General features: G+C 47.1%; 2 protein-coding genes across 2 annotated transcripts; both read right to left on the reverse strand.

Moving 5' to 3' along the window:
* Window positions 1–3463: 3463 nt before the first annotated feature.
* On the reverse strand, window positions 3464–4723 carry LOC141040809 (subtilisin-like protease 4). The gene is made up of 2 exons (XM_073506932.1): window positions 4590–4723; window positions 3464–3743 (listed from the first exon to the last, which is right to left on the reverse strand). Exons 1-2 carry the CDS (start codon window positions 4721–4723, stop codon window positions 3464–3466), a joined length of 414 nt encoding a protein of 137 aa, XP_073363033.1.
* A 4618-nt stretch (window positions 4724–9341) lies between these two features.
* Window positions 9342–10753, reverse strand: LOC109755898 (putative F-box protein At4g22660). The gene has a single exon (XM_020314776.4). It carries the CDS (start codon window positions 10608–10610, stop codon window positions 9534–9536), a length of 1077 nt encoding a protein of 358 aa, XP_020170365.1. The 5' UTR covers window positions 10611–10753; the 3' UTR covers window positions 9342–9533.
* Window positions 10754–22470: the final 11717 nt, after the last annotated feature.

Consider the following 22470-nt stretch of genomic DNA (forward strand, 5'->3'; position numbering starts at 1 on the left):
ACTTCTAGACTGGAATCTGATGAGACTCCTGAACCTACCATTCCAATGGAATACTATGAACATAAAAGTGATGAGAGTTCCACGGAGGATGACGAGGAAGCTCATATTAGGAGCAAGAGACAGAGGACTGCAAAGTCCTTTGGTGATGATTTCCTCGTGTACCTCGTGGATGATGACACTCCCAGTTCCATTTCAGAAGCTTATGCATCTCCGGATGCTGACTACTCGAAGGATGCGGTCCGTAGCAAGATGGATTCCATCTTGGCTATCGGGACATGGGAACTCACTGATCGTCCTTATGGTTGTGAATCATTGGGGTGTAAGTGTGTGTTCAAGAAGAAGCTTAGGCCCGATGGTACTATGGAGAAGTACAAGGCTAGGCTTGTGGCCAAGGGTTATACCCAGAAAGAAGAAGAGGATTTCTTCGACACTTATTCACCTGTGGCTAGACTGACAACCATTCGAGTGTCACTTGCTTTGGCTGCCTCGCATGGTCTTCTCGTCCACCAGATGGACGTTAAGACGGCTTTCCTTAACAGAGAGCTAGACGAGGAAATTTACATGCAACAGCCAGATGGCTTTGTAGTAAATGGTCAGGAAAGAAAGGTGTGTAAGCTAGTGAAATCTCTGTATGGCCTGAAACACGCGCCTAAGCAATGGCATGAGAAGTTCAACACTACTCTGACATCTGATGGCTTTGTTGTTAACGAAGCTGACAAATGTGTATACTATCGCTATGGTGGGGGCGAAGGAGTTATACTATGTCTGTATGTCGATGACATACTGATATTTGGGACCCACCTCAAAGTCATTGAGGAGGTCAAGGCTTTTCTATCTCATAACTTTGAGATGAAAGACCTGGGCATGGCTGATGTTATCTTAAACATCAAGCTACTGAGAAATTCTGAGGGTGGAATTACACTTTTGCAATCCCACTATGTTGAGAAGATTTTGAGCCGTTTTGGGTATTCATACTGCAAACCTTCTGCAACACCATATGATCCTAGCGTGCGGATTCGAAAGTTCGAAGGCACGGCTGTAGATCAATTGAGATATTCTCAAGTGGTTGGTTCACCGATGTACCTAGCATGTGCTACTCGTCCTGACATCTCATTTGCTGTGTGCAAACTGAGCCGGTTTGTTTCCAATCCAGGAGATGTGCATTGGCATGCTGTTGAGCGAGTGATGCGTTACTTGCATGGTACTGCAAACTATGGAATTCACTATTCTGGGTACCCGACGGTACTTGAGTGGTATAGTGATTCGAATTGGATATCTGATGCTGATGAGATGAAAGCCACAAGTGGACATGTCTTCACACTTGGTAGTGGTGCTCTTTCCTGGAAGTCTTGCAAGCAGACGATCTTAACCAGATCGACTATGGAAGTAGAACTCACATCATTAGACACATCATGCGTCGAAGCAGAATGGCTTCGAGAGCTTTTGATGGATTTGTCGGTGGTTGATAAGCCAGTGCGGCTGTCCTTATGAACTGTGACAATCAAACGGTGATTGCCAAGGCTAAGAGTTCAAAGGACAACATGAAATCCACAAAGCACATAAGAAGAAGATTGAAATCTGTCAGAAAATCAAGAAACTCCGGAGTAATAGCGTTGGATTATATCCAGACGGCTAAGAATCTGGCAGACCCTTTTACGAAAGGTCTATCACAGATTGTGATAGAAAATGCATCGTGGGAAATGGGTATGAGACCCACGTAAGTTTCCATGGGGTAACCCAACCTATGTGATCGGAGATCCCGTGAATTAGGACCTGGGAAAACAATCCAGCGGTCAGCTGAGGAGAGTATCCTTAATTAACCCACTCCGTTGGAGATGCAGTAATACTCTCAATTCTGTAAGGTAGGCAGACTTTTGTCTTAATGTGTTCCAAAGCTTATGTAAGCAAGATGCTAACCTACAGAGCATTCTTTGGAGGAACACACCTATGTGAGCCCAACTGCTGGTCACAGTCTATGAGATTGGGTAATCTCTAGTAAGCTCATGAGAAGGTACAGAGTATGACTAATAAGCTCCACCCGTGGGGTTTAGCCTTCGACAGCCACATATCAGCTGACAATAGGCGAAACTTCTGCACGCCAAACTGACAATTCAAGGCATAGTCCATTGTTCAGTTGTGAAGAAGTCTGATCCTGTTGCTCTAGGTGGATGTTCAACTTAACAGTCTCCACTGAAGATTCTGGTATATCAAACATTGTTTGGAACAGTTGACAAGCTTATGTGCCTCAAGATCTGGTGGGGGATTGTTGAATTATGGATGGGCTTAGTCCCATATAAGACACTAATCCCTGGTTAATCTTCAGGCCCATGTATGAGATGGCAGGTGGTGGGAAGTTTAGTCCCACCTTGCTAGTTGAGGAGAGTTGAGACCCCTTTATAAGGGCTGCTCTACCACTTGCCATTGAGAGCTTGGGAAGAGGAGTGGTACACGCGCGCTCCTCCTCCTCCGCCGCCCGCCTCCCCTCGCCTCGCCTCGCCACGACGCGCGCGCCGCGGGTTGCGGGAATGAGCCCAGCCGGAGCTTATTTTTGCCGCTTAGGAATGAATTAATTAATCAGGGATTAATTAACGAGTCGCTAATAGGTGGGCCACTGTCCTGGGAGTGCGTCGACTCGGTCGTGGGCCTCCGCCCAGGCCCACGACTTTCTACCCGACGGACTATATAAGAAGGCTCTGCCCAGTGGAGTGACCTAGTTCGGTTCACTCACTCCCTCTCGCGTAACCTAGCCGTCATCTACTGTTCCTCACGCTGTGCTGCCTCCGGCGATCCCATCCCGACGACCGCGTGCACGGTTGATTGGGAGAACAGGTGCCTCCGGAACCTTGTCGTTCGAGATCCTGCCCGGGAGAACGGCAATAAGGTTTTTGGGGAGCGTCTCGATGCGACTGCTCCCGATCCGTCCCCAACTCCGTCAGCCTCTGCTTCCACTACTTCCCCTACATCGACACCATGGCCGACGACGCCGCCGCCAAGAAGAAGGCCACGAACGACGCTGAGCCTGCTGCTGTCGCGGCCGCGTTGGCCTGGCCAACCGGAGGGTATGATCTGTTCATCCCTCGTTTACTCGTACTTGTACTAGCCGTATATGTGCTGCTCATAGATGGTTCGCCTCTATGTTCTGTACGTGCTAGTATGCTTAGGTATCGCTATGAGATGCATACCTTTTATGCCATGCTTACTGTATACTCGTGGATTAGTCTAATTGGAAAAGTGCTAATATTTCCAACACTAACTTGGTCGTGAGATCAATGCTGTCGCCGAGGTCGCAGATGACGGACGACATGACCAGGAACCAAGGCAATCATCTCCTCGTAAGGATACACGCAGTACCCACGATGGCCCTCGATACGTACGGTACAACAGAGGGTGGAAAGTCGGCGGCGGCAGCGTCAGGAGCTTCATCCTATCGGCAAGACTCTCACCCACGGCGAAATCGTGAGTGTCATCTATTGGGCCTTCGAGGTACACGGTGGCCGGGAACCACCGTGAGCAACCATGGCTCGGCGTTGCAGACGGAGGATGCAGCCGGGCTGTAGTTGCCGGCGCAGACAACGACGTGGACGCCTTGCTGCATGGCGTTGAAGCCGCCGATGCTGATGGAGTTGTGGTCGTACGTGGGAATGTCCCTCGCGGCGAGGGACAGCAATATCACGTGCACACCGTCCGGCACCGCCTCGTCCAAGGCCCTCAGCACGGCTGCCTCGGGGCAATCTCTGGATTTTCTGCACACATTGTAGATTGCCAGTAGGGATGTCAACTGGGTCCCGTTTAATCCTGATTAAAGTCCACTAATGGTATAATAGTTCAAAAGAGTTTTTGTTTTAGGAAAATGAACTAGCGAGCTAGCAAAAACTAACTAGATGGGACTGGCGGATGCCATTTATTTGCCACTTACATCCCTAATTGCCAGGTGGACGTAAGGAGGCACGCCGGAGGCGGAAGCCCGTTGACGGAGACGTTGGCCACGAAGTTGTCGGCAGCTGTGGGGGCCACGTGCGTGCCGTGGCCGTGCTCCGTGTCACGGGCCAGGGTATCGTCGGGGACGTACATGTTCTTGACCCCTATCAACTTAATTCTTGTTGCACTTCATGGCCGGATGGCACGACCCCTTCCAGAACGGCGACGGCATGTCCATGAACCCAGCGTCCTCCAGCGACGGGTGGGTGTCATCGATGCCGGTTCGGCAGGCCGAGGAAAGCAGGCGTGTGCGTCGTCTGCTCGCGGTAGATGTTGTTGTCGAAGGAGCGTACGAAGCCTGGCTTGGCGGAGACCTCCTTGAGCTCCTCCTCCGCCAGCAATCAGTAGGGAGGCCAAGTACACAAAAATTCTTAATATAAATCCACTCTCAAAAATGTTTGTGCATGCATGTGACAATCTTGGGGGGGGCACAGCCCCCCAGGAATGCACTAAGCTCCGCCATTGGGTAGGAGTAGAGCATGGACCGGTGCCACGCTCTGGCAGCATCAGCATCGGCATCGGCATCTTGGCCTCCTTCTGGTAGCTCGAGCATGACGATGTACATCATGTAGCCGTCGCTGTCGGCTGGCTCGAGCTCGGCGGTGGTGGACGTGAGCGCCGCCTTGAGCAGCTCGGCGATGGTGGACGCTGGCTCGATGTGCGGCTCCCTCTCGTCCAGCTCGGCGGTCGTGGACGCCACCACCGCCAGGAGGAGCAGCAGTAGCAGCGCCATGCTGCTCGCCATGGCTGCGAGCGAGCGGGAGCGGTGGCTGGCGAGAGGTTTTTTTTAGGGGTAAAAGCCTTTTATTGATCAAATTCCACAGAAGGTGGGATGCGAACCGGGTCATGTGGCTGGCCAAACCACACATGACGCCTCTGTGCTAGATTTAGAGCAAATCTTGCTAATCTATGAGCTTCTAAATTTACATTACGACTTTCAAAAATAAAATTACAAGCAAAAGGAGCTGATCTGGACTTGATTTCGTGGATGATTGCTCCATACTCTCCTTGGTTACCCTTCGCTATATCTCCTATGACTTGTTTCGAGTCCGAGGAAATAATAAAACAGTGTAGATGGAGATCTTGCGCCAGAGGGGGGGGCACAGCCCCCCAGGAATGCACTAAGCTCCGCCATTGGGTAGGAGTAGAGCATGGACCGGTGCCACGCTCTGGCAGCATCAGCATCGGCATCGGCATCTTGGCCTCCTTCTGGTAGCTCGAGCATGACGATGTACATCATGTAGCCGTCGCTGTCGGCTGGCTCGAGCTCGGCGGTGGTGGACGTGAGCGCCGCCTTGAGCAGCTCGGCGATGGTGGACGCTGGCTCGATGTGCGGCTCCCTCTCGTCCAGCTCGGCGGTCGTGGACGCCACCGCCGCCAGGAGGAGCAGCAGTAGCAGCGCCATGCTGCTCGCCATGGCTGCGAGCGAGCGGGAGCGGTGGCTGGCGAGAGGTTTTTTTTAGGGGTAAAAGCCTTTTATTGATCAAATTCCACAGAAGGTGGGATGCGAACCGGGTCATGTGGCTGGCCAAACCACACATGACGCCTCTGTGCTAGATTTAGAGCAAATCTTGCTAATCTATGAGCTTCTAAATTTACATTACGACTTTCAAAAATAAAATTACAAGCAAAAGGAGCTGATCTGGACTTGATTTCGTGGATGATTGCTCCATACTCTCCTTGGTTACCCTTCGCTATATCTCCTATGACTTGTTTCGAGTCCGAGGAAATAATAAAACAGTGTAGATGGAGATCTTGCGCCAGAGAAATAGCTTCACGGCATGCAATAGCTTTCAAAGTCGCAGAATCAAAAACTCCGTCTATGACCAACGCAGAGCTGCCCTGGAAATTTCCTTGGCTGTCGCGACAAACTGCCACTAGTAGAAAAAGAGGCTTCCATACGCCCCCATTAGTCCCCAAAATAATCGAACCGCGACCAAAGGGGTCTTTAGTCGCGGTTCGGGAGGAGACCCGCGACCAACTATCTGGGCCCAGCGCGCTCGGTCGACAGCTGGCGGACGGGAGGGGCTTTAGTCCCGGTTGGCCTGGCCAACCGGGACTAAAGGTCCTCAGGCTGGCCCGAAGGCCTTTAGTCGCGGTTGGCCAGACCAACCGGGACTAAAGGGCACATCAAACTCTACCCCCCCGGACCGCATTTTCAGTTTTAGAAAAACCAAAAGAAAATGATGGAAATGTCAAAAAAATAAAATAAAATAAGTTTCTCATGTGATATGTGGTCTAGTTGTTGGGAAAATTAACAAATATGAATTTCGACTTTATTTGCAAAATCTCTTTGGAATTTCTTAAAATGGGCATAACTTTTGCATACGAACTCGGATGAAAAAGTTTTTTATATGAAAAATCATCTACTCGAAAAGTTACATCCGTTAAACATTTTCAAAATCCTCAAAAACCTAACAGAAAAAAAGATACGGGGCTTTTAAGATCTGGAGAGGCAAAAAAATTCAAAAAAATTCAAATTGTGGTCAAACTGTGGTCAAACAATGGTCAAACTAATTATTCTAGAATATTAGTGTTACTAAATAATTATTTCAGTTTTTTTAAAATTTTGGTCAAATCTGGTCAAACTGTGGCCCAACAGTGGTCAAACAATGGTCAAACTAATTATTCCAGAAATATTAGTGTTACTAAATAATTATTGTTTTTTAAAACAATAGTTTCAAACTCAAACAGTGAAATGTGTCACTTCATGCTCAAGCTAAATTCCTGAGGGTTAATAGAATTGACATCCTACTATTGTCAGGAAAACAACAAGTGCAGACTTGGAAACGAGGGAGAATAGAACCCGGAAGTTAAGCGTGCTCAGTGAGTAGTGAGAGGATGGGTGACCGTCCGGGAAGTTAGATGATTTGGAATGATGAGGGGTGATTAGAGATTAGAGGTTAAATTGAGCAGTGATGAGGGGTGGTGATTAGAGATTAGAGGTTAAAATAATTCAGAAATTTGAAAATAAAAAAAATAAAAAAATTCGCAAAAAAACCAGGTTTAGAGGGGCTAAAACCCTAAACCTGCGGAGGAGGCCTTTACTCCCGGTTAGCCACGAGAACCGGGACTAAAGCCTTTAATCGCGATTCGTAAGAGGCGTGACTAGGGGGGGTCTTTAGTCGCGCATATTTAGTCCCGGTTGCACAGCCGGAACTAAAGGCCTTTGCGAACCGGGACTAAAGGCCCATTTTCTACCAGTGTGCCACAGCCGAACCTCGCCGTTGTGCCCTTACCCCCGCATCTACATGGATCTTTGAGAGGTTCACCGGCGGGGCCTTCGAACGCCGGGGGATTTCTGCCGCTGTAGCACTAGTAGTTGCCGTAGCAACTTGATTACTAGGCTTCTTTACCTGTACTGCCTCCAAATCAGCTATGAAGCGTTGGACAATCACTTGTATTGTATGTGGTGTTTGGAAAACTGCTTCATAGATTGCTTTTCGTCTAGAGGACCAGATCGCCCATAATGTCACTGCTGTCAACACAAACTGATCATGTGGTAAGCTCTCAATCAAGTTGAAAAGCCAGTTTTTTGCGCTTGGTTCAGATGTCGTCACGAGCTTGCTACCCAATTCCTCATCAACGAGCGCCCATGTACATCTTGAGACTGTACATGCAAGGAGAGAATGCTTCCATGAGTCAAGTTTTTACATCACTTTAATATAGAGGTAATATCATTCGGAGTCATACAACTTGCGCTCGATGTTCAGTTTGGTTCTAAAACTTACAAAATACAGAATTATGGTCACATAACTTGTTCCAACGTGTAAATACGGTGTTTTCTACCGTATCCAAGTGTCTGTCGTGCACATGGGGAGTGCCGGTGCAGCATAGGCCCACCAGTAAGTGGCTGGAAGCGTTTCTTTGCAGATAAATGCCTTGCATTTTATTTATTCAAGTACATAATTCCTCAAATAAAATGAAAAAATTGCATTTGGCGAGATTCGATCCCATGAAATTCCTGGTAAGTGACTAGCGTAGATAGCCACCAGATCAGACACACTAGACATTTAACGTTAACAACTGTTGCTTATCTACCATATATAAAGACGGGCCGTACACATTATTTGAAATTTGAAATTTTAAACTAAAAAGGGGAGCACCGCGGCCTGTGACCACTTGGTTGAACCTCGCATGTGCGTGGGCTAATCACCAAACCAGGTTACCCTTCGTGCTTTCAAAGGATAAACAATATTTATGTTGTCAGTCCTTGTAAAAAAATATTTATGTTGTCAGTTCTTATGTCATGAATATCTAAAACTATATTTATGATTTTTTAAGGTGCGGGGGTAAGGGCACAACGGCGAGGTGCGGCGCAAAGATCCAGCCATCGGTGTAATTGACTCCTCTCTTTTATCCCCCTCTTGCTCTGCCTCATCTGCGCCACAAGATCCGTCTCCGTTCCTAGCTCCAGCCATCGACAACGTCATTTTTTGTCCTCATTACACAATTCATTCCCAAGCGCCGAGGGCTATGCACGCACCTCCATGGCCGTGTCATGACATAGCTCAGATTTGACTATGTCAATGGGCTGGACCACATGGTGCTCAACTCCGTGGAGGAGGCCACCACCATCGTTCGCAGGCTCATCCTCGAGCTTCTTAGAGGCCATGACTGAGGCCCAATGGATTCGTCGCAGGCATGGGCACAGGCGCGGCCTCGTGGGCTATATCACCGGTGCACCGCCTCCCAATCCTCAGCCGCTGAAGCGTTCGCCATCAGCCGTTTCTGCTCCCAGAAATTAGAGAATCAGGTCGTGGTGGTGGAGTGTTGTGCGGACGGCACATATATATTTGCTGGTTAGTAAGTGGGGTGGTGGCACAAAGGGAATTTGGTTTGGTGGGCTCAAGGACAGAGCCAGGCGCGGCCTCGTATTGAAAACACCACAGTGTAGTTTTTTTTTGAACACCCCTGTGTTGTTAGCCGAAGATGCTCAAGATTTATATATTTGGGCCCCTCCAACATTTTACCTCTTATATTGGCCCCTCTCTACCAAGATTCCTGGTTCGTCCGTAGTGGTGCTCACCGAGTGATTGCTTGAGCTCGTCTTCACTGGTTGCGCTTGCATTGTTGGCATCCAGATATTTGTTTCCTTTGTCAAAATTCAGAAGCCGCACAAAATTGCTTACAGAATACACCTGAGGCGACGATGCCATGCCAATTTGAAACTCGATGCACACCTCTCAAAACGTATGTAGTCTCGACAACGCAGCGCACGGCGCATCGTGTTGCAGATCAGGCGATCAGAACAATCGTCTATCAGGCTGCACGTCGGCCGTGAAAAGGCAGAGCATGAAGAGAAACATACATACACTGATACAAAGGCTGGTACTGTACTTTGTTAGGAACACGGTGACACATTTGATAATCAAATTCGTTCTTGTAACTGAAGCTAGATCTTTCACTTGTCGTAGAATGAATAAAACAAGTCTGACAAAGTAGCGCAAGTTAAAACTAGAATAGTACACGAACTGGCAGCTCTGCTTATTAGTGCAACCAACCTCAATGCGATCAACTCGCACACGTAGTTTTTTTCGTTTGGAGGAGGAAGATCAATGCAGATTTGGCATCGACCAGGAAGGGCGCTGCCTACCGTGCAGGCATTTCAAGAGGTTGCCGTGGGAGAGATTCTGGGTGGTGAGGTCGTCGAGGTCGAGCATGGAGACAGTGTACCTCCCCCAGTCGCCCCACCCGGAGTTGGCGTTGGCCTCCTCGTGCGCGCTGGCCACGTACACGCAGTTCCTCCGCACCCCGTTCACCCCGTTCGCCTCCACGCAGAAGCCGCGGGCGTGGTCCACGAACACGGCGCGGTCGCCGATGCCGCCGTCGGCGACCTCCGACCACCCGGCCGCCAGGCTCCCGCGGTCCGCGCGAAAGGCCTTGAAGAGGCCCTTCGAGCGGTGGCATCCTCCCTGCACGACGAGGAGGAGCTCGGAGGCGGACGACACGACGAGCGTGGACTCGCGTAACCACGAGCGGTCGGGCATCACCAGATCTGGCGGTTCGATCGCGACGACCACGGCGAAGGTCGCGCCGTCCACGGCCGTCACCTTGTTGGCGCGCTTGTCAAGGAGGTAGAACGTGCCGTCGCAGTAGGTGATGCTGCCGACGCGAGCTGGCGGCGAGAGGTCGGCGGGGGTCCACGACCTGCCGTCGCCCTGCAGCCGGCAGAAGAACGCGCCCTTGCCCTGCGAGACCATGACGGCGTCAGGTGAGCGGTCCCAGACCATGTCACGGAGGATCATCTGATACCCGTCGTGGAAGGATGGCGGCAACGCGGGCAGGCTCTCGGACGCGCCCGTGAAGGGGTTCAGCAGCGTGGCCGTGAAGTCGTCGGCCACGGCGAGTGTCCAGCCGCGCGGCGAGGCGAAGAGGAAGGAGCGGCCGCACGCGGCGGGCATAGGGGTCTCCGTGATGCTGTCGTCGGCGAGGGACCAGAGACGGCGGTTGACGCGGGAGTTTTGCTGGGAGGGCAGGAGGAGCAGAGGGACGCGGCGGCGGGCGGCGTGCTCCGCCGAGGCCGAGCGCCAAGATGGGCACACCGAGCGGAAGCGCGCGAGGTCCGCATGCTCGGTGATCCTGTCGGCGATCCCGGCTACGAGCTCGGCTGGCAGGTCGGACCAGCTCATGCTGATGGCGTATGCGTGTTCTTGGATTGATGGAGGGATGGAAGAAGAATGCGATGGAAACGGAGCTATGAGCTTTGGTTGACTCTTGCTCGTGTGGAGTAGAGACTGTGGAGTGCGGAGTGCTTCTAGATCGAGGTTGCGAGGAAGATTTGCTCCCTGGTCCTCTTTGGTTTGATTATTCTTAAGCTAAACCACCAGGCCCACGAGCTTTACTATATTGAGCGCTAATACAAATATCTACCGTGCATAGATCCAACTTTTTTTCAATCGTCGGAATTCGTGCCTAGAAAGACATGCAAATCATCGGGTGTGTCTTTTAAAGAAAATCGTTGTGTTTCTCTACCCTCCAATGGCGGAGAAAATTTTTAGTAGCATAATTCTTTTAGAGAGAGAGCTTAGATGATCAAATTTTATGCCCCCCGCCGCGCACAAGCTTATACTCCCCAAAGAGTTTGGTCAAGCTCCGCCACTATGTAAGTTGCCTGAAAATTGAATTCAGATTTTTTCAACCTGTTAATTGCTGCTCCAAGATTCATGTTTTTTTTTCTGAGCTGAAAATTTGCCACGAAGGGGATGTTGAACCCTTCTTTGGTAGCTTAGAAAGGTGGGCGCGTAGGGAAGGATAATTATAACGGAGATCTTGTAAAACATGGTGGACGCATTTGTCTTTCTTCTTTAATACTCTCTCCGTTCCTAAATATTTGTCTTTCTAGAGATTTCAAATGGTCATCACATACGGATGTATATAGACATATTTTGGAGTGTAGATTCACTCATTTTGTTCCGTATGTAGTCATCATTTGAAACCTCTAAAAAGACAAATATTTAGGAACGGAGGGAGTATATAATATGCACGCTCGTGCATATTCGAGAAATTTTTTTTTGCCACGAACTGCTAGCAAAAAAAATATATCACGAACAGAGAGATTGTTGCTCCAAGATTCATGTTTTTTTCCTGTTGTGTACTGACTTGTTCTGGGCTGAAAATCTGTCACTAACCTCTGTGTTGGGTGACTCGGTATCTCAATGAGCTGAGGCCCGTTAACCGGACGACCAAGCTAGCTCTCTCTAGCCCATCTGACAACCCAGCCCTCCCCTCCCTCCCTATGCTTTTTCTGTTTTTTCTATTCTTATGCGTTTTTGCTTTTGTTTTTTGTAATCCAGTATTTTTTTCCTACGGGTATTTTTGGGATGTTTCATGAGTGCAACTGTATTCATGCAAGTGCTATACAATAAGCGTATAACTACACAAGAGTGTGAAAGTTGTACTATTATATGTGTATTACTTGTATACAAAAGGTGCAATTTCAGTACAAGGTTGTGCAACTTTTATATTTTTATTTTTATTTTTATTTTTATTCTTCTTAAAGGGTAATACCACCGTCACTATTTCATTCTTGCTTAGAAAACATCATTATTTTGATTTTGATATAGTTTTTATTTCTTTTTTTTTGTTCTTTAAGGGTAATACCAATTCCACCAATTCATTTTTTTGTAGAAACTTCCTTTTCGCAAAAGATCCATTATTATATGCTTAGCATTGTATATTATATAAAAGCAGTAAATTGTGTGAAAAAAAATTCACCATGTTTCCTTTTCTTAAACGGTAATGCCAATGTGACTAATTTATTCTTTCTTAGAAAACTCCATTATTTTGATTTTTTGTTTTAGTTTTATTTTATTACTTCTTAAAGGGTAATACCATTGCCACTAATTCATTCTTACTTAGATAATTTATTATTTTAATTTAGTTTTAGTTTCTATTTCATTTTCTTCCTTCAAAAGGGTAATACCAATGCCACTAACCCATTCATTCTTTGGGCACTTATTTTGTGAAAATTTCACTATTATATGCTTATTCTTGCATATTAGAAAACAAGCACAATTTTTGTGTAAATTTTGTGCGAATTTTGTCGTTACGTTTTTCTCTTAAAGGTGATAACAATACCACTAATTCATTATTCCTTATACAACTTCATTATTTTTATTTAGTTTAGTTTTAGTTTTTATTTTATTTTGTTTCTTCTTAAAGGGTAATAACAGTGCCATTAATTCATTCCTCCCTAGAAACTTCATTATTTTGATTTGGTTTTAGGTTTTATTTCATTTTATTTCTTCTTAAAGGATAATGCAATTGCCACTAATTCATTCATCCCTAGAAAACTTTACTATTTTGATTTCTTTTTCTTTCTTATTTAAGGGTAACACCATTGCCACTGATTCGTTCCTTCTTAGGGAACTTTTTTGTGTGAAAATTACACTATTATATGCTTATTCTTGCATATATTATAAAAAGTGCAGTTTTTGTGTAAAATATGTGGTGATTTTGTTACTATTTGTTTATTATTATTATCGTTATTTTCATTCTTCTTAAAGGATAATGCCAGTCTCACACAGACAAGAGTTTATTCATTTGTCAAATTTGAGGGAGGCTGGTAAAAGGGATGCCCAGTCCTACTTAACTTAATACAAAAAAAATCGCCTTGGAAAGTTGATTGATTGGAGGGCACATGTGGATTCGGCTAACCATGGCTTGTGTTTGTATGGTTGTGGGGGTCAAAATATTTTTCATTATGGGAACTTCCATTAATGTGTTTAGCATGGAAGATATTTAAAACTTTGTCGTTAAACCGTTGACAGAAAAAGTACACCTCTCAAATGAAATTATCTCTGTTTGAAGCAATGAGCTCTCACACATAAGCAAATCCCTGCTTCCCTCTGCGAAGGCCTATCTATTTAATTTTCATGTTGAGTCAACTTCTTATTCCAACGTCATTAATTCTCTACCTGGCAAGCATCATGTGGTGGGGAAAGAACCATGCACATGTATCCATTCAAATATATTTGACCATGAGTTATTATTGTTGACAATTATCTCTATGATATGTAAGTTGGGAGGCAAAACATTAAGCCCTTATCTTCCTATGTGTATTACCGGGCAATACCAGCTATTACCGATAAATAATATATAGGTAGAAAATGTTTTCGAAGATGTTAAATTAATAACAAAAGGCTCTAGTAATTTCTAGAAGGTTTTTATATTTAATTTAGTATCAACGTGCCTTAAAAGGCCAAGTAGTGGAAGGAGAATTGGGCCACCAAGGCCCATGTAGGGGAGGATCCCCCTTTCCCCCTTGTGGGAGGCCGAATTGAACTTGGGGGAGAAATCCTCCTCCCCCTAGGGCCGGCACAAGGAGGGAGGATTCCTCCCCATTGTGTGGCGCCTCCTCCTCCCCTCCCAACCTATATATACTAGAGGTTTTGGTGCTATTTGGACAAACAACTTTTGGAGCTCCCTCTAGTCTTCTAGTTCTAGTGGATCCAAGTTGATTGATTAGAGCTTGACCTAGATCCTCTAATCCTCATAATTATAAGCCCTATATGGTTCTAATCTCCTCCCTCTAATTCTCCAACGGCGGTTAGCTCTGGACGGCGAAGCGCTGCCGGATCATGAAGATTGTACACTTGCAACCAAGTAGAGAGGCCATGCTTTCGGTCTTTCGTTCAAGGGATCATTCGAGGGCGGTTCGCGGGATCGTCATCAACATTTCGAGGGACTCCAAGTACGATCTACACCAACTCGTCTACTTCTTCTGCACTCCGGAGTTAGTAACGATCGTGATCCAAACCGTTTATGCATCTTCATATTATTCCTGGGTGTTTGTAGGGCGTTTTTTCTTTTCTACCATGTTTCCCAACAATATTGTCTACAAAGCTTATGACCTCCTCCATCTCTTGCAAACCAGTTGTGGTGCCTTTAGTAGCATACTATTCTACATGTTTCTTTTGACACAAAGAAATAAGACGTCCAATTATATATAGAACATTTTAGTTTACGAAGAATAATATAGAGGTTACACGAAATTACTACGTATGGTTAGGAAAACTTACACAGATGAACTCTTGGAAGTGTGGGCAAATGTACCATGATGTCAAGCTCAGCTGTTCTGGTAGTATCCAAGTAGAGATCCATCCCAACTTCAAACATGTACGCTTTGGCCAATCCTCTCCAACCAGGGCAACCAAAAAAGTTTGATTTCTTTGTGACAAAAACCCTGAAGTTAAAGCCCTCTGTTTTCTCGAGGTGAGTCTCAACTGTGGTTTCCTCATCCATGACAACATTTACCTTCTACAAGAGTTCGGGCCTAGCAAAGCAGGGGATGTGCTGCCAAAATTAAAGGAAAGCAAAAAAGTTCCAAGGAGGACGCCAAAATTAAAAAAAACTAGAAATGAAAGAAAGGAGTGATCGAGAGGAGGGAGAAATAAGGGGGAGGGTGTAAGAAGGAGAGGAGGATGAAGTGAAAGAGGGGAGTAAAAAGTGAAAAGAGAGGAGGAAGAAGGGCGATAGGGGCATCAGATGTGAGAGCAGGTAAATTGTTGAGCGAAGCCCGTAGTGGTGTGCCCAGCGTGATGAACGCCACTAATAAGCCACTTACTTGTGGCGTGCCCGCGCGCAACTTGTAAGTGAGACTTGCATACGTTATTAGTGCGGGTGACATTCTGTATGCGCCACTAGTATCGAGCTTACTAGTGGCGTGTGGGCAACTGGTGCACACCAGTAATAAGTGGGGGGGGGGTCCAAAAGTGGGTCTGCACCAATTACTACTAGTGTGCGCACCAGAGCCCAACATCACTAGTAGTTGCGGTACAAGTTGTGTGCCCGCGACATCCACGCAAGTATTGGGTCCCACTTACTAGTGGTGTGCCTTCTGGCCAGCATGCCACTAGTAAAGAGTTATTAGTGTCATGCGCTTATTTGGGCACGCCACTAAGGTTTCTCTTTTGGGGGAGCCACTAGCAAGGGTTCTTGTATAAGGGCTTCTGCACTTGTGTCTTGCTAGTGCCACTTTTCTTGGCCGGTTTGAGTTCTAAAGTGTCAAGCATATCAGTTGCGTGAAGTCAAACCATTGTTCTGTGACGACAAGTGCCTGACCATAGGCCACATGTTTGTTTTGATACGAGAATGCATGACAGTCTCATTTTTTTCGAAAAGGGGGATCTCCCCGGCCTCTGCATCAGAGTAATGCATACGGCCATCTTATTAACGAAATAAAAGGTTCCAACAAGGTTCCAAAGTCTCCGACTGAAAAGTAATAAAAAGACAGCTCACACAGAGCTAAAGAGGCTGGACACACAGACTAGCCAAGATAAGACGCCACAACCGGCTGGCTAAAGATAGATAGGTAAACTAATTGCCTATCCTATTACATGACCGCCATCCAAACTGGTTGAAGATATCCCGAGCTACCATCTCCCAGCGGATAGATCCAGTAACCAAATGCTCCCTGGCCTCCATCGGAGTGAGTAGCGACCATGAACGGATCACGGCCGTGGCTCGGAAAATAACCTGCAAAAAGTGAATACGTGATGTTCTGTTAAAAACCAAATCATTTCTGCAAGTCCAGATAGTCCACAACAAAGCGCAAACTCCAACACGAATATGTCTCGCTAATTCAGGCTCAATCCCAGTGAGCCATGTCCCAAATAACGTAGTGACAGAATTCGGTGGAGTAATATTAAAAGCAATGTGAACCGTCCGCCAAAGTACTCTGGCAAACGAGCAATCAAAAAAGAGATGTTTGATCGTCTCGTCCCGATCACAGAAGCTACACCTCGTAGGTCCTGTCCAATTACGCTTAATCAAGTTATCCTTGGTTAAAATAACCTGTTTATGGACAAACCACATAAACACTTTTATTTTCAAAGGAACTTTGACAGCCCAAACATGCTTGGAGGTAGGAATGGAGCTCGAATTAATTACATCAATATACATTGATTTAACCGTGGATACTCCAGACCTAGTCAGTTTCCAGCGTAATTCATCGAGTTGTTGAGAAAGATGGACATCCATTAGTCTCCGAACTAGACGGAGCCAATCTTCCCAACGATTGCCCACTAACGACCGTCTGAACTGAATATTAAGGGGGATGGATTGAAACACCGTAGCAACGAACAGCTCACGTCATTGAACAATGCGATATAAAGACGGATATTGAATGGCCAAGGGTGTCTCGCCGAGCCAAGTATCCTCCCAGAAGCGTGTACTAGCGCCGTTGCCAATAACAACCTTTGTCCTATTAAACAGAGATTGTTTGACTTTCATCAGGCCTTTCCAGAAAGGCGAGTTAGTTGGCCTGACTGTGACCTGGGACAAGGATTTTGTCTGTAGGTACTTGCTGCGAAGGATTTGGGCCCACATGGCATCAGTCTCAAAAGAAAGCTTCCACAGCCACTTGCTAAGAAGGCATCTGTTCTTAACTTCAAGATTCTCAATACCAAGACCCCCTTGGTCTTTCGGTCTACAGATGATATCCCATTTTGCAAGTCTGTATTTTCTTTTTAGATCATCACCCTGCCAAAAGAAACGCGATCGATAAAAGTCCAGTCTTTTCCTAACACCAACTGGGACTTGAAAGAACGATAAGAGAAACATAGGCATACTCGTGAGCACCGAATTAATCAGAATTAATCGGCCTCCATATGACATGAGCTTGCCCTTCCAGCAACTCAGTTTCTTCTCAAACCGGTCTTCGATGCACTTCCATTCTCTATTGGTCAGCTTTCGATGGTGGATTGGAATACCTAGGTAAGAGAAAGGTAAATCCCCCAAGTCGCACCCAAACAATTGCCTATAAGCCTCCTGTTCGTCTTTGGCTCTACCAAAGCAGAACAGCTCGCTCTTATGAAAGTTAATCTTTAACCCGGTCAATTGTTCGAAAAGGCATAACACCAGCTTCATATTTCTCGCCTTGGCCAGGTCATGCTCCATAAAGATGATTGTATCATCAGCGTACTGAAGGATGGATACACCTCCATCAACCAGATGAGGTACCAAGCCACCCACTTGACCATTCTCCTTAGCCCTTCCTATCAAGATGGCTAACATATCAACCACAATGTTAAACAGGATAGGGGACATCGGATCTCCTTGTCTTAGGCCTATAATACTCTAGTAAACTCTTTGGATGTTGGTCACATGGTGATGTGACCTGTGAGTGTTAATCACATGGTGATGTGAACTAGATTATTGACTCTAGTGCAAGTGGGAGACTGTTGGAAATATGCCCTAGAGGCAATAATAAATTGGTTATTATTATATTTCCTTGTTCATGATAATCGTTTATTATCCATGCTAAAATTGTATTGATAGGAAACTCAGATACATGTGTGGATACATAGACAAAACCATGTCCCTAGTAAGCCTCTAGTTGACTAGCTCGTTGATCAAAAGATGGTTACGGTTTCCTGACCATGGACATTGGATGTCGTTGATAACGGGATCACATCATTAGGAGAATGATGTGATGGACAAGACCCAATCCTAAGCCTAGCACAAGATCGTGTAGTTCGTTTGCTCAGAGCTTTTCCAATGTCAAGTATCATTTCCTTAGACCATGAGATTGTGCAACTCCTGGATACCGTAGGAATGCTTTGGGTGTACCAAACGTCACAACGTAACTGGGTGGCTATAAAGGTGCACTACAGGTATCTCCGAAAGTGTCTGTTGGGTTGGCACGAATCAAGACTGGGATTTGTCACTCCGTGTAAACGGAGAGGTATCTCTGGGCCCACTCGGTAGGACATCATCATAATGTGCACAATGTGACCAAGGAGTTGATCACGGGATGATGTGAGTTACGGAACGAGTAAAGAGACTTGCCGGTAACGAGATTGAACTAGGTATCGGGATACCGACGATCGAATCTCGGGCAAGTAACATACCGATAGACAAAGGGAATTGTATACGGGATTGATTGAATCCTCGACATCGTGGTTCATCCGATGAGATCATCGAGGAGCATGTGGGAGCCAACATGGGTATCCAGATCCCACTGTTGGTTATTGACCGGAGAGTTGTCTCGGTCATGTCTGCGTGTCTCCCGAACCCGTAGGGTCTACACACTTAAGGTTCGGTGACGCTAGGGTTGTAGAGATATTAGTATGCGGTAACCCGAAAGTTGTTCGGAGTCCCGGATGAGATCCCGGACGTCACGAGGAGTTCCGGAATGGTCCGGAGGTAAAGATTTATATATGGGAAGTCTTATTTTGGTCGCCGGAAAAGTTTCGCGCATTCTCGGTATTGTACCGGGAGTGCCGAAAGGGGTCCGGGGGTCCACCAGCCCCGGGGGGCCACATGGGCTGTAGGGGTGTGCGCCTTGGCCTATATGGGCCAAGGGAACCAGCCCCAAGAGGCCCATGCGCCAAGAGATAAGATAAAGGGAGAGTCCTAAAGGGGGAAGGCACCTCCGAGGTGCCTTGGGGAGGATGGACTCCTCCCTGGCCGCACCCTTCCTTGGAGGAAGGGCCAAGGCTGTGCCCCCCCTCTCCCTTGGCCCTATATATAGTGGGGGGGAGGGCAGAAAAACTAAAAGCCCTGGCGCCTCCCTCTCCCTCCCGTGACACATCTCCCTCCTCCCGTAGCGCTTGGCGAAGCCCTGTTGGAATCCCGCTACTTCCACCACCACGCCGTCGTGCTGCTGGATCTCCATCAACCTCTCCTCCCCCCTTGCTGGATCAAGAAGGAGGAGACGTCGCTGCTCCGTACGTGTGTTGAACGCGGAGGTGCCGTCCGTTCGGCGCTAGGATCATCGGTGATTTGGATCACGACGAGTACGACTCCATCAACCCCGTTCTCTTGAACGCTTCCGCTCGCGATCTACAAGGGTATGTAGATGCACTCCTTGCCTCTCGTTGCTAGTAAACTCCATAGATTGATCTTGGTGATGCGTAGAAAATTTTGAATTTTGGGGCGCAAAGTTGTCTCTACCAGTTTCCGATAGAGCAATAAAATCTAAACGATGCTCCAGAGATGCCTCAGCAAGAAACCTTCTTTTAGCCAAGTCTTTCAGACCTCTGCTATTCCAAAAGATTCCTTTCATCACTCATCATGAAATTTTTTAGTAGTCCGAATCCTAGCACTCCTACGAACTGCAGAATCGGGGTAAATTTTCCGTTTCCACTTACGCTTGGGCTTACTAGGTCCTGACTCCCGATCCTCATAACCGGGCTCAGCGGAATAAACAACTGCATTATCTATGGGCATATCATCGTCCTCAGACTCATGATTGGATGGTGCTAGATCCACACACATATTATCGAGCACTCTAACCCCTAATGAATCAATCTCATTGTCATTCATGGGTTTAACCGCTGCAAGATTACGAATAGTTTCTAAGGCACGCTCCGCTTCCAAATCTAACAAATCATTCACCGAATTGGAAATCTCACTATGTGTAGCCCCGAGTGAAACCCCTAATTGGTTTGCATTATTTATAATTTCCTCATTAGAAAAATGCAATAAAGAATTAGATATGTTGACGGACATACAGTATAGATCGCAGCATCATGAAGCTTGGCCGCCCTCATAGCGCACCTCTGCTGCATGTCATCAACCTCCGGAAGCTCCTGAAAGCGAGCACTCATCCGCCTCCCCGTCGAGGCCGGGTCCGGGATCCCGCCAAAAGCAACGACCTCCTCCCTAGTAACTCCTCGCGCTGAAACCCGCGAAGGGTCAACCAAGGATACCGGAGGAGGTGGCTGCGGGCTCCCATACTGTTGGAAATATGCCCTAGAGGCAATAATAAATTGGTTATTATTATATTTCCTTGTTCATGATAATCGTTTATTATCCATGCTAAAATTGTATTGATACGAAACTCAGATACATGTGTGGATACATAGACAACACCATGTCCCTAGTAAGCCTCTAGTTGACTAGCTCGTTGATCAAAAGATGGTTACGGTTTCCTGACCATGGACATTGGATGTCGTTGATAACGGGATTACATCATTAGGAGAATGATGTGATGGACAAGACCCAATCCTAAGCCTAGCACAAGATCGTGTAGTTCGTTTGCTCAGAGCTTTTCCAATGTCAAGTATCATTTCCTTAGACCATGAGATTGTGCAACTCCTGGATACCGTAGGAATGCTTTGGGTGTACCAAACGTCACAACGTAACTGGGTGGCTATAAAGGTGCACTACAGGTATCTCCGAAAGTGTCTGTTGGGTTGGCACGAATCAAGACTGGGATTTGTCACTCCGTGTAAACGGAGAGGTATCTCTGGGCCCACTCGGTAGGACATCATCATAATGTGCACAATGTGACCAAGGAGTTGATCACGGGATGATGTGAGTTACGGAACGAGTAAAGAGACTTGCCGGTAACGAGATTGAACTAGGTATCGGGATACCGACGATCGAATCTCGGGCAAGTAACATACCGATAGACAAAGGGAATTGTATACGGGATTGATTGAATCCTCGACATCGTGGTTCATCCGATGAGATCATCGAGGAGCATGTGGGAGCCAACATGGGTATCCAGATCCCGCTGTTGGTTATTGACCGGAGAGTTGTCTCGGTCATGTCTGCGTGTCTCCCGAACCCGTAGGGTCTACACACTTAAGGTTCGGTGACGCTAGGGTTGTAGAGATATTAGTATGCGGTAACCCGAAAGTTGTTCGGAGTCCCGGATGAGATCCCGGACGTCACGAGGAGTTCCGGAATGGTCCGGAGGTAAAGATTTATATATGGGAAGTCTTATTTTGGTCGCCGGAAAAGTTTCGCGCATTCTCGGTATTGTACCGGGAGTGCCGAAAGGGGTCCGGGGGTCCACCAAGGGGGTCCACCAGCCCCGGGGGGCCACATGGGCTGTAGGGGTGTGCGCCTTGGCCTATATGGGCCAAGGGAACCAGCCCCAAGAGGCCCATGCGCCAAGAGATAAGATAAAGGGAGAGTCCTAAAGGGGGAAGGCACCTCCGAGGTGCCTTGGGGAGGATGGACTCCTCCCTGGCCGCACCCTTCCTTGGAGGAAGGGCCAAGGCTGCGCCCCCCCTCTCCCTTGGCCCTATATATAGTGGGGGGGAGGGCAGAAAAACTAAAAGCCCTGGCGCCTCCCTCTCCCTCCCGTGACACATCTCCCTCCTCCCGTAGCGCTTGGCGAAGCCCTGTTGGAATCCCGCTACTTCCACCACCACGCCGTCGTGCTGCTGGATCTCCATCAACCTCTCCTCCCCCCTTGCTGGATCAAGAAGGAGGAGACGTCGCTGCTCCGTACGTGTGTTGAACGCGGAGGTGCCGTCCGTTCGGCGCTAGGATCATCGGTGATTTGGATCACGACGAGTACGACTCCATCAACCCCGTTCTCTTGAACGCTTCCGCTCGCGATCTACAAGGGTATGTAGATGCACTCCTTGCCTCTCGTTGCTAGTAAACTCCATAGATTGATCTTGGTGATGCGTAGAAAATTTTGAATTTTGGGGCGCAAAGTTGTCTCTACCAGTTTCCGATAGAGCAATAAAATCTAAACGATGCTCCAGAGATGCCTCAGCAAGAAACCTTCTTTTAGCCAAGTCTTTCAGACCTCTGCTATTCCAAAAGATTCCTTTCATCACTCATCATGAAATTTTTTAGTAGTCCGAATCCTAGCACTCCTACGAACTGCAGAATCGGGGTAAATTTTCCGTTTCCACTTACGCTTGGGTTTACTAGGTCCTGACTCCCGATCCTCATAACCGGGCTCAGCGGAATAAACAACTGCATTATCTATGGGCATATCATCGTCCTCAGACTCATGATTGGATGGTGCTAGATCCACACACATATTATCGAGCACTCTAACCCCTAATGAATCAATCTCATTGTCATTCATGGGTTTAACCGCTGCAAGATTACGAATAGTTTCTAAGGCACGCTCCGCTTCCAAATCTAACAAATCATTCACCGAATTGGAAATCTCACTATGTGTAGCCCCGAGTGAAACTCCTAATTGGTTTGCATTATTTATAATTTCCTCATTAGAAAAATGCAATAAAGAATTAGATATGTTGACGGACATACCAGTATAGATCGCAGCAT

Source organism: Aegilops tauschii, chromosome 1, assembly GCF_002575655.3.
Source record: "Aegilops tauschii subsp. strangulata cultivar AL8/78 chromosome 1, Aet v6.0, whole genome shotgun sequence".
NCBI lineage: Eukaryota > Viridiplantae > Streptophyta > Magnoliopsida > Poales > Poaceae > Aegilops > Aegilops tauschii.